Here is a 16260-nt window from a genome sequence, read left to right as displayed (position 1 = left end):
TAATCGTTGCCTTCCCCCACCCACACACTTCTTTCTTTTTTCCCAAATTACTCTGCACACAGAGAATATATTGCTCAATACTACTGCAAGGAATGTTTACAGATGCAAATGACTTCTATTTAGGGAGCTCATGATGAAAATGTGAAAGAATATGGCACTAGAAAGCATATGAGTAACCTTTTTCATAATTGATTATGGAGAATATATACATATATATACTCATATTCTAGAGTTGAGTCATGAGAGTGTTTTGAATGTGTTAGTTCTGTGTGTTACAGACAGAGGACCTCCCATTGAAACCACTTGGTATGATTTTACTTTAATTTTGATACGTTTCCTGTTTCTTTGTTGTGAAACCAGGAGTAGAGTGAACCAGAAAGCTAGTCTACTGCTAGACTTTCATGCAACAGGTGAACCAGTCAGGTACACAAGTCTATCTCTCTGGTACACAGAAGGGCATCTAAGATATTTTCATCTCTCATAGACGTTCCGAGGCTAAAAATATATTTCATTATTTTACATTTTAGTGCTCAGAGAGTAGTCTGTTGGTAAAGTCAGGAGGGGAAATCTGCAACCATTGGCAGGCCTCTTTTGTCTTTTTGGTTTTTTTTCCCTATGTGTACCAATGAAGGTCTGCCCTTGGGTTCTTGTCTTTAAGACTAACTTCCTGAGGCCATCCAAGAGGTTGGGGTTTGCTTCTCTGGTCTTTAATCCTTTGGGGTACAGTAGCCACTACTTCTTTTTCCCTGTGCATGGCTCTAGAGACTTGCCTGGATCAGGCCCTAGCCATCCAGGGGACTAATGAACATGTCATGTGCGCCCGGAGTTCTCCAGTCTCTGGCACAGCTGTGGCACTTTGCCCCCCTGCTGTGAGGCACAGCACGCTGGCCATTTGTTGGCAAGTTCATATTTCACACTGCAGGGAATTGAGATGATTGAACAGACAGAAGAAGAGTTTTATTTGCAGTAGCCTACGCATCCCCAGACTCTGATTTGGCATAAAACATCTGCTCCATGATCTGCTTCAAGGCCAGCTCCTTTCCTCCCACAAAGGTTACGACTTGAGGCAAGCTGTGCTTCCACTGGTGGGGAGAAATCTGCCCGAAGACTTGATTTAGTCAGAATCAAAGCATCCTGCCACAGAATTTCTTTTTTCAATTATCTCCGAAGAGGCAGCCAGACTTTCAATGTATCAGTATAATAAATGTAATGAAAATGAGGCAGGCCCTCCCTTCCCTGTTGCTATCTAAGGGAGGTGCCCGCACACCCCTTGTTTTGTGTCTACCCTCAGAAGCCTGTGGCCCACATATCAACAGCAGCACATGATAAGGGTGGCCTTTGGGTGTCTTTTGGCTCATCAGCAGGATAGATAAGTACATGGTTTTACCTGTAATACTTCGATCTCTCATTGTGTGAAGGCAAACTGGCATGATGCTGAATGTAATCACTACTGCTCTTCATGGCAAACTCATGAGAGCAGCCTCTGTCTTGTGGTACAGTCTTAATTACTAATTATGCTTACCCGCATGATTTTGTTGTACATAGTCATATATTTTGTGCAAGACAGCCCTTACTAGCCTTACAGACATAGATAGAAAATTAAATCCTGGCATTTTATTATGCTAGAGCAATTAGATGCCATCCTTGTAATGGAAACATGACATCTTCATCGCTCTCCTCTCTATTTCCATGTTTTAATGCAGACATTTACCAGAATTGGATACTATCTTACACAACGCACATATGCACACTTGCACGGGTGCGCGGGCACGCGCACACACACACACACACACACACACACACACACACACACACATACACACACACTCCTAATTGAATATCTGCATATCTCCAAGGATCCCTGTGGTTGAAACCGTGTATTCATCTTCTTTACTTCTTAGGCCACTTTGGTTTAGAGTTAAGAACTATTGCTTTTATGAAGTGTCTTTTTCTATAAAGTCAAAACCTCACAGCAGTGCACAGAAAGCCGCTGGTATAAAGGACTAAGTAGAGTCTTTAGGAGAGAGCTCTGGGTTGTAAGTGTTTTTGTTCCTACAGAGCAGATAGATTTGGCTCCATCTGTTCCATATTTATAACAAAGGAGCACACTTACCGGAGGGCCACCTTCCCTGGAGCCGCCTGGTAAAGACAGACTGTGAACCCGGTGGCTTGGCCCTGCGAAAAGCAGCTGGCAGGATGGCCCTTCAGAATCCAGATTTCCTTGTTACTCAGGTTTTGACAGAAAATTTCCCAAAACAGAAAGTGGGAAAAAAAATGAGCTGATCTCTCATCTCCCCAGAACATGGTGGAGCTAGGAAGTTCACGATGCACACATATGACCTTCCTTCCCAAAGCCACAGATTGCAATTAGGGGGGGGGGGGAGCTGCACTTGAAGCGTCTGACGGGATCACGGGGGAAGTAGCTCTTCTTCAGTTTTTAAGTTGTTTCTTTTCAGACTTTTTAATCTCCTCCAAAACCGAGGTTAATGAAAAGAAATATGACTTATACCACATAAGGAAAAACCCCTGTTGAGTTTTGTAATTAACAAACTTCAAAGCCAATTTCAACTGAGACCTCTTAGATTAAAAAGATAAGTTGACCCAGGAGTTTTCTTGCACAAAAGAGAGGAAATGTAAAAATCTCCCCCAAATGACACAGAGTGCAACAAATATCCTTTATGCAACATGTGGGGCCAACATTGAAACAGAAATGATTCCTTAGGACATAAACAGCACACTGGCATTAAACAATTGGCTTAAAAGTTAATGACCCATCACCATTGATATATAGAAAACTTGTTTTTCATTTTTATGATTTTTAAAAAAATTTAGTATATAATTACATGTTCCTTCCTACTCTCCCATGTCCAGCCCTCTTCCTCCCAAATTCAATGCCTTCTTGTCTTTAACCACAGTTGTTACACATATAAATTAATAAACATATAATAATATAGAATATTTGTTTTAGGTTAACCTCAAAAATAACAAGAAAAAAAGAAAGAAAAGAAAAAGAAAGAAAGAGAAATATAATCTGAAGGATCCTAATTGTTTTCTCCTTTCTGCAAGCTTTGCATATTAAACTCCCTAAACAGTACAGCCTTGACTTATTTAATATACTTCATGGTAAAGGTATAAGCCTTATTTATTCACCTATTACCATCCATGTTGCTAACATCTATGCACTATCTGCTTGCTAAACTAGGCTTCCTGCAAAGCAGGCAGTCAATCAATCTCTCCAAAAGTTTGAGGCAGCAGTAAAGTGGGAGAAGGTTTCATCTTACCGTTGATGAGACTGCTTGGTAGGTTTGTGAGGACATAAAAGTAACGTTAGCAGAGAGGAGAGCACAGCAGATTCGTCTGAAGCTCCCAGGACTTTGAACACGCCCACAACCTTTTCTGATTCATTCTGCCTTTACTTCACTTATTTTCCCATTCCCTCAGAAATACTTTGGGATGCCTGCTTTTTGTTTGTTTTTGGTTTTGTTTTTGTTGTTGTCTTTTTGGTTGTTTGAGACAGGGTTTCTCTGTGTAGCCCTGGCTGTCCTGGAACTCACTCTGTAGACCAGGCTGGCCTCGAACTCAGAAATCCGCCTGCCTCTTCCTCCCAAGTGCTGGGATTAAAGGCGTGCACCACCGCTGCCCAGCTGGGATGCCTGCTTTATGCCAAGTACTATGTTTGGTATCAGAAACTTCCTGGTGTATCAGAAAATAGACCCTATGTCAGATAAACAACAACAACAAATTGGTCTCACCTTTTGGAGCTCCCAACTTAATTGGGAGTTAGGTAAAAACCAGAAACCAAGCCATTCAGTCACACTGGGACCTATAGTGAGTTGGAATGGAGGTTGTGGGGGGAAGTGGAGACAGCTTTCAGTTGGCTGACTGTAGAAGGCTCCTCTGTAGGTAACAATCCGGTCCCCTCAGAAGCAGAGGCAGCATGCAGCATGACCTACTCATAGACAGGAAAGGAGCTTTTACTCTCTAAGAAAAAGTATTCCATTTTCACACACACACACACACACACACACACACACACACACACACTAGTGTATGCTGTAGCACATATGTAGAGGTCAGACAACGTGTGGGAGTTGGCTTCTCTTCTATCAGGTGGATGTCAGGAATTGAACCGAGGCCATTGACCCTACATAGTGTGGAGAACTTTTTGCCCACTAAGCCAACTCTTAGGCCTTTTCTCTTTTCATTTGTTTTCTTGTGTTTTTGAGATGGAGACCAAGTAGCCCTGTCAGACTTGACATCTTGAACTTGAAGCACTTAATGTCTCCTGCGCTGCCAAGGCCTGAGATTATGGGCATGTGCCCGTGCTGAGCCAGAAAGGTAGCTTCTGCCCATATAAAATTTAATTGAGTATTGCTTTGGTTTGAAAGTTGGCTGTTTGATTTCAAAGTTAATAAATTTTGAAAAGTAATTCTTCCCCATCTTATTCCAGAGGCAAAACTAGCATATGCCTTCTTAATGATTTTTATGTTGGAAAATATCTCATATGCTCTGCCACCTTTGGAAATATATTCTTCACCTTCTTAAAGTATTTCGATTATCTGGCTCCCCTATCTCAAACCGTTCAAGCCTAAGATTTCAGTTTGTCACAACTCTAGATAATTTTCCCCATTGGCACATGGTTTTGGTTATTTTAGTTTTTATTTTTGAGACTGTATCTTAATGGCCTAAACTCCCTATGTAGCCAAGAATGACCTTGAATTCCAGGCCCTCTTGCATTGTTGGCTTCTCAAGTACTAAGGCAGATAGATATGTACCACCTAAAGTTTCATATTTGTGTCTGAATGTGTGTGGGTGTGTGTTTGTGTGTAGTAGATTAAAGGGCCATTACAGAATTCCTGAGCTCACAACCTGATGTGATATCTGAAGCTTGTTGCTGCTTCTCAGTGAGTGCAGCCCGGCTAACCCCTCAGCTGTGGCCTCCACTGCCAGCTTCACCTTTACTTTTGACATTTCTGCAAGAAGCACATGGCTGCTGGATTCCACACTCACTTTGCTTTCTATTCCTCTGCTCACTAGAAGAGCCTGCAACCTTTTTCTTACCCACTCTATCCTTTAGGGCCAATGCCCAATGTCTTTAGAAATACTCCCGATCCCTTCACTTACTTTTTGGGACCACATACTTACAGAACTTAACATCCTACCAATTTGAATTCTGTGCATCTCTGTAGTCTCTGGCTCTGTTGTAGTTTTTAAGGTCATTCCCTAAAAAAACAGCATGTAGCAAAGGAGAGACACAATCCAGAAGAAAGAATTTGTTCTCTTGTAATTTATTTGAGGACCATTTCCCATAGTCCCCCTCCCCCTTCTTTCTCTCTTCTGTTTGCTTCATGGATGACCAGTGCAATACGTTGCTGCAGGCTAGGCTTGTGTTAACCCCTAGCCTCATCTCTGTATCTGGATTGAATATTCACTGTGAACAAAGTAGTAGACTCCACAATTCCAAACACCTGGCGTAGCCCCTGTTCTTGTGGAACTGTAGTAAGAGAGAAAAGATACAATATCCTGTTCTAATGGAACACAGAACCACAGAACGGGTTATACATATATTCTCAAGGAGACAGACACAGATGCTGTAAGATCAGAGAAGAGCATCAGAGATGGCGGGGGGCAGGGGTATATACTTTTGAGAAGTAAGGGAAAGGTCATGTGAGTTAGAAGACAGATTTTATTGGAGGTAATATTGTCAGGACTAGCCTTGAGGAGAAAGAGTTGGGGAGATAGAGAAGAAAGTCAAGGCAGGACCAGATGATGAAAGCGTATAGCCGCTCTGCTCTGGGCTGCTAGATGGGCACACAGCCATCCTTGCTAGAAATGTCTCCAGGAACCCACAATCAGAGTGAACTAGAACTTAGACCCCAAGCTTTGTTTTTTGTTACTATGTCAACATAAAAAACCCCACCCAGTAAACCTTTTTTTTTTTTTTAATGTGAAATAAACTGTGCAATCTTGGTATGTAAACAACTCCCTCCTAAGTAAAATTAGCCTGTCAGAAGAACACTGTTGATTTGCGTTTCATTAGTAGCTCTATTGCTCAAGCCAAGGGGTATTCATGCCTACACGACCTTTATTCCTATCAGGAGGAATAGATATGGAAAAACATGGTCCTCTGGTAAAGAAAAATAAGCAAAGAATTCATTGATAGGTAGTCACCAAGATTTTTCAGGAGTTCAACGCAGTCCAACACCGGGGCAGCTGAGGACACGCTGAGGTGCTTGTGTCTGACACTTCCGGCTGATTTCTCTGGTGGTGTTTCTGGCCCAAGCCTTTCAAGTACAAAGGAGTGTCCAGCCTGGCTGCTTCTCTTGGGAATTCATAGTTCCATCTTTTGTTTGCCCCTAATTTAATAGCATGCTCACAAACTTAAAATGGATCAGAAATAAACAAACAAACTCAGTGTTCTTGCTTTTCAAAAGCAAGAGGTTCTTTACTGCTGTTTCTTGTTCTCTAAGGATTGCCCATAACTTTAGTGCACAGTGGCACACATGTGGGCACGTGCACACACACACACACACACACACACACACACACACACACATAGAATGAATAAATTAGTATTGTGCCAAGGAAGGAGTAAAGCAAATTGGTAACCATCAGTCTTTGGTGAAATAATATTCTAGATCTTCAGGGTTAGAACACCGAGTCCCCAAGTGAATTACAAAGCTCTGCATGCCCTCTAGCATGGGTCATAATTAAATCTCTTCAGAAGGGGAGGCTCACCGGGAAACTGAGGCATAGACAGATTAAGCAGCTGGCTCAGAGCCACAGGGAAAGGTCAGAAGGCATGAATCTGAGAGAAAGCTGAACATCATTGACCCTGCATTGAAATCACTACACCCTGTTTCTCCTAGGACCCTTACCACAGGTGTCTGGTGTGAGAGGGGTTATAAGAAGCTCAAGAAATAGTAACACTGCTATGAGAATTCCTTTGACATGTATTAGCTTAGTGACTAAATTCGTGCTTCTCAAGAATAGCATTCTTTCTGTTAATACAGCCAATGATTAGAGGACTGTGCTAACAGTCTTTCTGATAGATAGGTAGGTAGATAAGTGGATGATAGATGGATGGATGGGTAGATGGATGGGTGGTTGGGTAGGTGGGTAGATAGGAAGATGGATGGATGGATGGATGGATGGATGGATGGAAGGATGGACAAATGGATGGACAAATGGATGGATGCATTGATAGGTGATAGGCATCTAAGGGACCTGCAGAGAAGTATAATTTGTCCCTCTTGTGAGATGCCAGGCACTCTGCCTTCTGCCTCAGCTCTTGTTGTTGTCATTTTCATTATTACATGCTTCGAGCAACAGAATATTTTTCTAATGACTCTGCTGATCATGCCTTTGCTTGCTTTTCACTATCAGATAATGCCTATCTGGCATAGGACGTTCACCAAAGTTACCACAAGGGAGGGGGAGAGGTGTCTGGCCCATTGGGTATGGTCGGCCCCTGAAGTGCTGACGCCTGGAGTACGGCGCCTTCTGAGACTGGCTGGGACACTGCTTGTTAATAGAAAACCAGCTTTGTTCTATCTGCTCAAAGCTATTCAGTGGCTTCAGACCAACAACTAGCAATAAAAGGGATAGATCATCATGCCTAGTGATTTTAAAGGGTAGTTATCTAAGTGCTATCTTTTCCATCTTTCCCTTCTGTGGCTAAGTGGATTTTCTCATTCATTGAGGGAGGCTCAAGTCTAGAGTCACAGTCTGGGGGTTAGTCAAACTGTTGTAAAACAAATTCTCCTTAAACTGAAATGCGTCTTTTAGGGACATTTAAAAAAGGAATACTCCAAACTCCAGGTTACTTTTTTGCTTACAATTTAGTAAAGACCAATACCTAAGGGGCGCTGGAGGCCCTCTGTCGTGGAAACAGCTTGTCACCGAACTTTGAAAGTTCAATAGAAAGTTTCTTTCATATCGTATAAATGTGTACACAAGGATGCTTCTGCCCTATTTATTTCCAGAAATCAGTGGAACAGGCCTTGTCTTAGTCATTTATTTTTCCCAAGAACAGTAATTGATCTACTGAGACTTGGCTGCTGGAATTTGCCTACCACTTAAGCTAGCTGTGGTGAGAAGTTGGCCTCAGGGGTTAGGAAAGAGGTCAAGGGCCCTGGCGAGATGGGCGGAGCCTCCCTTCCACTTTCACCTCCTTCCTTCAGAAGCTAGCCAGCTGGAGCTGGCGTTCCCTCCTTTACTCTGAACTCTTAATTATTTTCCCCCTACAGCCTCCTGGTGTGGAAACCAAGTTTCAACTTAGAGAATGGGTCTTTTAGGTCTTTCTTGTTATATTGTGGGAAACACATCCCTTTCCACCTTCGGGTTTGAATAAAAGAACTACCCCCAGAGCTATGTTGAAGAATCTAATATGCATACGCTAGTTTGAATGCCTCCAAGGTCTCTTGACTCAGTAACCTCCTTTCCAGTTTTTACATCTGGGCCTTGACCTTGACTTGTCGGTGACATAAGTCCTGAGACTCTGTGGCTTCAAGGAGACAAATGGGTTGGCAAATTAGGCAGCTCCTGTGGTTGCTCTTACGTCGTGAGCACCACAAACCAAGGGCTGTGACTGAAATGAGGTGGCCTTTGGGGTAGGGTAGATAGCTCACTGGTTGAACACAGGCCTAAGATGCATAAGAGCCTGGGTTCAAGCCCAGGTCACACAAATTCCTCTCTTAAGTCTGGTCTGTAATAGGTGAGATATACTCCATTCTAACTGCTAGGTTTTGTTTTTAATATGATAATTGAATATAGTTGTTTTTTTTTTAAAAAAGATAGGTAACTAGTTGTAAATTATTGCTTTGTTATTCTTCCCCAAGAAGAGGCCTACCTGTTTTTTTATTTTGTTTTGTTTTGTTCTGTTGTTTGTTGGTTTTTTTTGTTTGTTTGGGTTGGTTGCTTGTTTATTTTTACACTTTGTGTGTCTGGTAACCATTTTGGGAGAAGTGCGTATGGTTCAGGTTAATCTCTCTCTGGTTCCCACCGCTTCTGTTCCGCACGGTCGCCCCCCATACACAGAATGGATTTCATTCATTCATTAAGTTCTGGGAGACATTACCAGTACCCACTCTGGATTAAGATGGGATTTTATTTTTCTTTTTGCATTTATTGTTGAATGAATAATGTGTAATTCTGGCTTTACCTAGCTAATTTGCATATATTTCTGTTGTATGTTGAACTGCATGAAAAACCGGCAGGGGAAAAAGCTTTACTCTGCTGACAGTGAGTAGCCTGTCTTTTCTTTTGACTTGTTTAACTTGAGAAGCAAGGCCTGAGGCCCGCGCTGTTAATGCTCACACGTGTACTCAGGCCGTGAAGGAGAAGAACGTAGTTGGCTGTACTTAGAAATAAAATTTCCCAGAGTATCCAGATTGACATGGATTCAGAAAGGGAGACGGTGGCCTTTGGATGATGGTTAGGGGCTGAGTGAAGTCAGATCGAGATGGTCAGGGGCTGAGTGAAGTCAGACCGAGATGGCCAGTGACCACGGAGCACAACACTGGACCTGAAGATTTGGAAGAGAGAGAGTCTGCCCCTTCTGACAGGCTTTGGGTCTCTGAGGATTTGCTTTGATTACCAAGGACTTCGGAGCAGCCTGGACTTTTATAATGTTCACATTCGATGTGACGACTTGTATAAAAGGTCACTAATAGGTGTTTCTGAATAATCGGAGAACTTTTAATTTTTTTTTTTAAAGTCCTTTCACTTGAGATGCTTTTAAAGCTCGTCTTTCTGTTCTCTTCCCTAGATTTGCTGAGAAACAGTTTCTCTTATGCTCCAAGTTCACATTTTATTTCAAAACTCCTTGACTCCACCCAGGAATTTGGAGTTGAACTGAGGCATCACGTTAATTTTCCCTCTTGGAGGAAAAACAAACTCAGCTGCGTGAGAAGGAAAATGAAACATGGTCTTTAGATGCTGGAACAGGAGCAAATATTCTTTAACAGCCACTTAGCATTACCAATCTTTCAGATCAGTTCAAGAGGCCCTGTAATGGTAGCTTGAAGTACAAACTAGTTACGTGAGCCAATTCCCCGGGCAAAGCAGTGGCATGAGAGTGAGCAAGCTCTGTGGAGCAAGGGCAGAGTGGACCGCAAGCAGAAGATGCCACCATGAGCAAACTGGGATCACGTTGGTCTGTTTGTAAAACCTTTACATCAGCTGTCTACTTGTGTCTAAGATAACCGAATTAGCCAGTAATCCAGGTTCAGCTCCCAAAGCCACAGTGAGTTCTAGGTTCGGCTAAGAAGGACCCTCTTTCTCACACACACTCACATGATTGTTAGCAAGCTCCTGTTTCCCATGTGTTTTCTAAGGATCTTCTGTGTCTCCTGTTCTCTCCATCATTCTCTGTTGCATGGGTCTCTCTATTGTGGATCTCACAGTATGCCACCTTGCTTCACGTACAGGTACAAGAGAGTCTTACCAAGAAAGAGGTCAGCAGCTTGTTACAACATAATCACAGAGGTGACAAGTCCTAACTTTTGCTGCGTCCTGTTCATTAGGCGAAAGAAACTAAACTCAGCCTACCCTCAAGGGGATGGGATTATGGAAAGGAGACAGGAGATGGGGGGATTGCGAAGAAGCCTAGTGGGAACATTGAGAACTATTGCAGAAGCCACCTGCATCAAGCCCGATGCCAGCACACTTTTGTTTTATCTCCATCGATCTATCAATAGTGGCCTGAGGTGTGAATATTGCACTTGCAATATTAATATACCACTTATCAGTACTAACCCGGGGGGCCAGGAGTGTGGTGTCCCTCGTAGGTGTCACATTGACTAAATGCTGAGAGACAAATTCATTTGCGTACCAAGAGACCAAGGGAATGAGACTCCTGGAATCGTTGAACTTTGGGCCTCTGAGATTATAAGGGAAGTTAGGGCACTCATGGTCATATCAGTATTGTATGTATTCTAAAGATAGAGAAGCAGAGGCTCCCAGCTTATATTCCATTATAGATCTTAAGGTTTTGGCTAGTACTTTCCAGGGACCAGGCCTATGGACAGGCTCATAAAATAGTTACTAAGAGGCGAGAATGAGAAACTTGCTTTGTTTTAATGATTCCTCTCTCTTTACTCCTAACTTCTCGACTCCAAACATGCATATTTATTCTCAAAATGAGTAAAGAAATGTGAGTTTATCTTAACACCTTTCTAATTAATTTGAAGTTTTCTATTAGAAAGTCTGTGCATCTTTATGAGACAGACACATGCAAGGTTGTTCGCCTGTTCTGGTACATAACTCACGGGTCACCATGTCTCTGATTTGGGAATTTAGGAATAGGTGTTTTAATTCTTTTAATCTTCTTGCTCCTGGCTGGCTCCTGGGGATGCCATAAAGCTTCTGAAAAACCCCTGATAAGACACTAGCACCCTTGCACATGAAGTGAATGCTTCCTTTGTAATGCTGGGCTGACTCTTCACGTGGACCTCGGTACCCTAAAGTCTAGTTTGTATGTATGCTGCATGCACCACAGAGGCAGGAGCTGTGTCTCAGACTTCTTACCATCTGCAACATCTCCTAGAGATGCTGCAAAGGCAGGAGCTGTGTCTCAGACTGCTTACTGTCCAGAACATCTCACAGAGATGCTGTTGTGGAGCAGGGAGTAGGAAAGAATTGGGAATGGTTGGAGATGCTGCAGGAATATAGAATGCGCTTTGATTTCCTTCACTACCCGTTTTTGGTTGTTGACTATGGTTTGTTGGTTGGTTAGGTTTTTTGTTTGTTTACAAAAACGGCACAAGGTGTGAAAAAGTACATATAACTATTTATAATTTATCTATAAAACTTCATATTAGACTTTTTAAACTAAAGTTAATGGTGGGCCTTACAAAATGACGTTTTTCTGGAGTCTGAGGTGTTAACATCACTTCCCTCTCAAGAGAAACCTAGCTTATTTGAAGGTTTCAATTTCTTGCTCTTACCAATAGCTCTGCCTTTTTGTTTATAAGTCATCTTGAGGGGATTGGATTTCAACGCTGATTTATGGGAATCTCACAAATGTTATCTACTATGTTGTTTTGTGGTTTTGGTGTTGTGCCCTCTGCCTTCTGTTTCCTCACGATGAGTAAAACCCTTTTTTCGAGACAGGGTTTCTCTGTGTAACCCTGGCTGTCCTGGAACTCACTCTGTAGACCAGGCTGGCCTCGAACTCAGAAATCTGCCTGCCTTTGCCTCCCAAGTGCTGGGATTAAAGGTGTGTGCCACCACTGCCCAGGCATAAAACTCTTTTTTTAAACAAATTGCCTTGTGTCTCCAAGGCTTCTAATGGATAACCGTCTATATTTAAGGTGGAATAATGTGTTTGTTCATCTGAAAGCCAAGGAGTGTGGGGTACAGAAACCACAAACTTAACATGGAGTAACCTATAATCTCACTGCTTAAAAACTTTTAATATATAAAGGGAATTTGGGTAAATGGGTGAGATACATTTTTATTTATTTATATTATTATTGTTTTTAAGGTTTCTCTTTTTTTTTTTTTGTAAATTTTTGTCTTAGTGTGGAGAATAAGGAAGTCAGATAACTGGAGCCTCACAGAGGCCACTTCTTAGGTTGGCCATGCTGTAGAGGCCACTTCTTAGGTTGGCCATGCTGTAGAGGCCACTTCTTAGGTTGGCCATGCTGTAGAGTTCCGATTATACTTCCTGGACTAGAGGTAGCTTTGAGCTACTGTACTTTACACAGGAACTCACAGAGTGTGTCATGTATGAATATTCTTTGTGCACAGATGTTTCAAAGGATTAAAGTAAGTTGTCAAACAGTATCACATGGGGACAGTCCCATTACCGTTAGAGCTTTCCTGCGGGTAGATGAGTAACTGAGGCGGGAGAGACTGGTAGAAATAAGCCTCTTATTTCCCATTGTGTAGAAGTACGTTTGGGATCTTTAATTCACAGAAGAAGTCAGTTTATTCAATAGCCAAGGAGGCTCTTGTCCCTGTCTATAAGCTGGTGAGACAACGCTCAAGTGTTTCTTAATAGTCATCATGGGCTTCTATGTAATTTCTTTGATACACTCTACAATAACTTAATGTCCTGGATTTAATTTTCTTAGTAAAAGTCTGAAAAAAAAACTCAATTAACAAACAAACAAACAAAACCCCCAAACCCTTATAATAACAGTTATACATTTGACACTGCATTGAGCCTGAGTGTCTTGAAACTATTGCGTTAACATCAGTCATTTGCATGTGGTACAACAAGCTCAGAGTTTGAAGCCGTTAAGTTTATCTCAACTCAGATGAGAGGAATGCTAGTTCTCCCACCACCTCTCATGACTAATGGGTAACCAGGGGCTTTGTAAGGAACTGGAGCCACCCACCAGTGCTGTATTTGTGGCATGTGCACTTGTAGTGGACGGCTGCAGGAGAAGGAGCCATTTCCGAGATCAAACCAGAGTGCAGAATAACACACTAGTTACCACTAATGTCAGTAGGGGGAGTTTTTCTAACTGCGGCCACGCCAGCTGTTAACAGTTCTTAACTGCTTGTCAGGGAGAGCAAGAGAGATACAGAGGGCCAGAAGCATCTTGTCTCCAGAGTTTCAGCAGGTGTTGAAGAGTGACAGTGGCGGGCCTTTAGTGTCTGATGGCCTTTAGCTGCTGAACACATGAGTTCTGCAGGAGATCTGCATGGACCTGGAACTCCATCAATGAGGAAGTTCACGCAGAAGTATTGAGCTTCTCTCTCTCCTCAAAATGAGCAAATTTTTTTCTGAGCTCCTCATGAAGAACAACATGAAGGTAGAAGAGAGAGAGGAGGCTTATGAAATGCCGGCTCTCTCTTTGTCACTTTCAGGATTTCCCCAACTAATTTTAAGCCATGTGCATTTTGATTGATGTCAGCTGCATTGCTGAACAAAGAAACCACTTGAAGCAAGTCCGCAGGGAAGAAAGTATGTGGCCTTCATTTCTGTGATTTTTGTCATTTCTAGAGAACATTAGTAAACACATGTGGCTGCTGATGGTCTGACCGCCCTTCAGATTCCCTTTGACATTACCCTGCGAGCGTACCAAGTGGAGATAATCTTAAGAAGTAGGGAAAGTTTGTGATCTTATCCCTAGGAGAAGAAAGCCTCTTCGTCAGATGATTTATAACTTGAAACATGTTGTCATGTTTTTAGTAAACCTAACTTTATTAATTCCATCCTTCTCTGTGGAAAATTAAAAGAAGATAAATGTGCTGGTGCAACGCGGTGCTTTCTCAATAGCATATTGTGCTCACAACAGCACGGTGGAGTCTCCTGGCTCAGCCGGTCATAGAGAGAGCACAGCCAAATTCCGAGGAAAACCTCTAATTGAATTACCTGCGGAGCACTGACAGACAGGCTTTCAGGACAGACAAAGCTCTGCTTTCCCCAGTAGAAGTAGGTCAAGTTGAAGTCTGCCTCGTAACTTCCTGTTACTAGTTTTGACAGCAGTCTCACTGTGGGGATCTGCTGTACTCTTTTTTCCTGCCATTGAGGAGCTGTTCTTGAAGCAAGAGAGTTCAGGCATTATCCTCCCGATGTAGAGAAAATTGATAGCAGATCAAGTGAAAGGGCAGAGACTTTGAAATAGAAGTCCTAAGCATTTTTCTATAGATTACCACATTCCTGCATGATTCTTCCTTTATTGTTTTGAAAAAATAAAAATAAAAGAAGAAGATGGGAACGTGAGAGTCACCTTCCTATAGCGTTTAACTCAGTCTGGAAAGTATTGTTTGTTTTAACTTCAGGACAAGGCGGGCAAGGGTATGTCCTGCGAGAGTATGAGCAGATCATTGATTTGCATGTGTGAAACCAAGAATAATGAGTTGTTATTCTCTCTCTTTTCTTCTGCCCTCTCTCTTCGCCTTACCTACAGCCTCTGCCATCCCAGACAATGGAAGAAGGTCCTGCCTAAAGCTCAAAGTCTTTGTGAGGCCAACAAGTAAGTTGCTAGAGAGAGCTTTCCGAGGGTCCCCCTCATTGCGCATGCTCCATCCTATGGTCTGGTTCACAGCAGTAAAACTTTGTTTCATTTTGTTTTATTTATTTATTTTTACTGTCAAGATGTGTGTGGTACCTGTTTTGTATATCCACATCCATGTTTGAGTTTTCCATCGTATTTTTTTCCCTCATTCCTCATGATGCTTTTTATTTCATGTATCGAAGGACCCAGCAGTTGCTAACTTGTTGTTTCTCAGACTGTTGTCCGTGCCCAGCACAAACAGGAATGAAACTGGCACGTGGATACACGCCATGGATTGTTAAAAAAAAAAAAAAAAAAAAAAAAAACAATCTTCTACATTAATAAAAGGAAACGATAGAGAGAAAGAAAAAAGAGGAAGTGGGAGTTTAAGGGTGTCTTCACTAACATATTTGGCTGTTATCTCTATTTTCGTTATAGATAGCTGTATGAAAACTATAGGTGTTCATGACCGTGTTTTCGATGTTAACGACAAAGTAGAAAATTCATTAGAACCAGCAGGTTAGTATGCTTAGAGAATCTCTTGTTAACCAACGCATCTCTCTCCCGATGATGCTCTAGTCCTGGTTTTCCTTTCTTCCTCTCTGCATGCGTGCATGCTCCCGTTGTTTCTGCCTCCGCCCATGCTAGTCGCTTGCTAATATTACTTATCTTCTATCTCATCCCTCCAGTATTTTGTGTAGTGCATGCTAGATAGAGTACAACTTTTCTTTCTTGGACATGGGTCCCATTGGAAGCAGTTCTTCTAATATAGAAGCCCTACCAGAATACTAAAATCCCACTGCCTTCTACCACAGCCTCACGCATGTAGGTGGATCACATTGCATATTGTTTTCATACAAGACACAAAACACTTCTACTGTACATGTTTATGAAACTTTCTATCCTTTTCTTAATACCATATCCAAATCCACATATAAAAGCAGTGAGAACAGTGCACAAAATATCAACTGATTCCATGACATCTTCAGCTTTCTCTAGTGTATCAATGAAACTGATCTAAAACATGTATTTCACTTCAGTATTATTTATCCTGTTGTCAATAATGGTTGATCTAGAGACATGCAATCCTGTAGTCAGCACAATTAGATGCAGGAGCTCCTGGAGCCAGGAGCAATCCTTGAGTACTCAGACAAAACAAGTTTTAAAGATAATTATTTTTTAATGCCACTGACATTCATAGTCAAACTTTCTCACTAGGGTGGAACAGTAAAGGCCCCCAAGTGTATTCATTTTACTCTGTGAGTTCGAGGCTACCCTGGTCTACAAAGTGAGTTCCAGGACAACC

At 42.1% G+C, this 16260-nt stretch overlaps 1 protein-coding gene across 2 annotated transcripts in view; it reads left to right on the top strand.

Annotated features, from left to right (window-relative positions):
- The window catches only part of Efna5 (ephrin A5), a 281409-nt gene that overhangs the window by 257294 nt on the left and 7855 nt on the right, over positions 1–16260 (top strand). Inside the window, exons 3-4 of one of the 2 annotated variants that reach the window (XM_031368577.1) lie at positions 14868–14933; positions 15393–15473. In XM_031368577.1, coding sequence (XP_031224437.1) covers positions 14868–14933; positions 15393–15473 — 147 coding nt within the window. The remainder of the gene's footprint in view (positions 1–14867; positions 14934–15392; positions 15474–16260) is intronic. The other variant, XM_031368578.1, reaches the window with a different exon arrangement.

Source organism: Mastomys coucha, unplaced genomic scaffold (assembly GCF_008632895.1).
Source record: "Mastomys coucha isolate ucsf_1 unplaced genomic scaffold, UCSF_Mcou_1 pScaffold14, whole genome shotgun sequence".
NCBI classification, from domain to species: Eukaryota; Metazoa; Chordata; class Mammalia; order Rodentia; family Muridae; genus Mastomys; species Mastomys coucha.
This window is presented reverse-complemented; position numbering and strand designations above follow the sequence as displayed.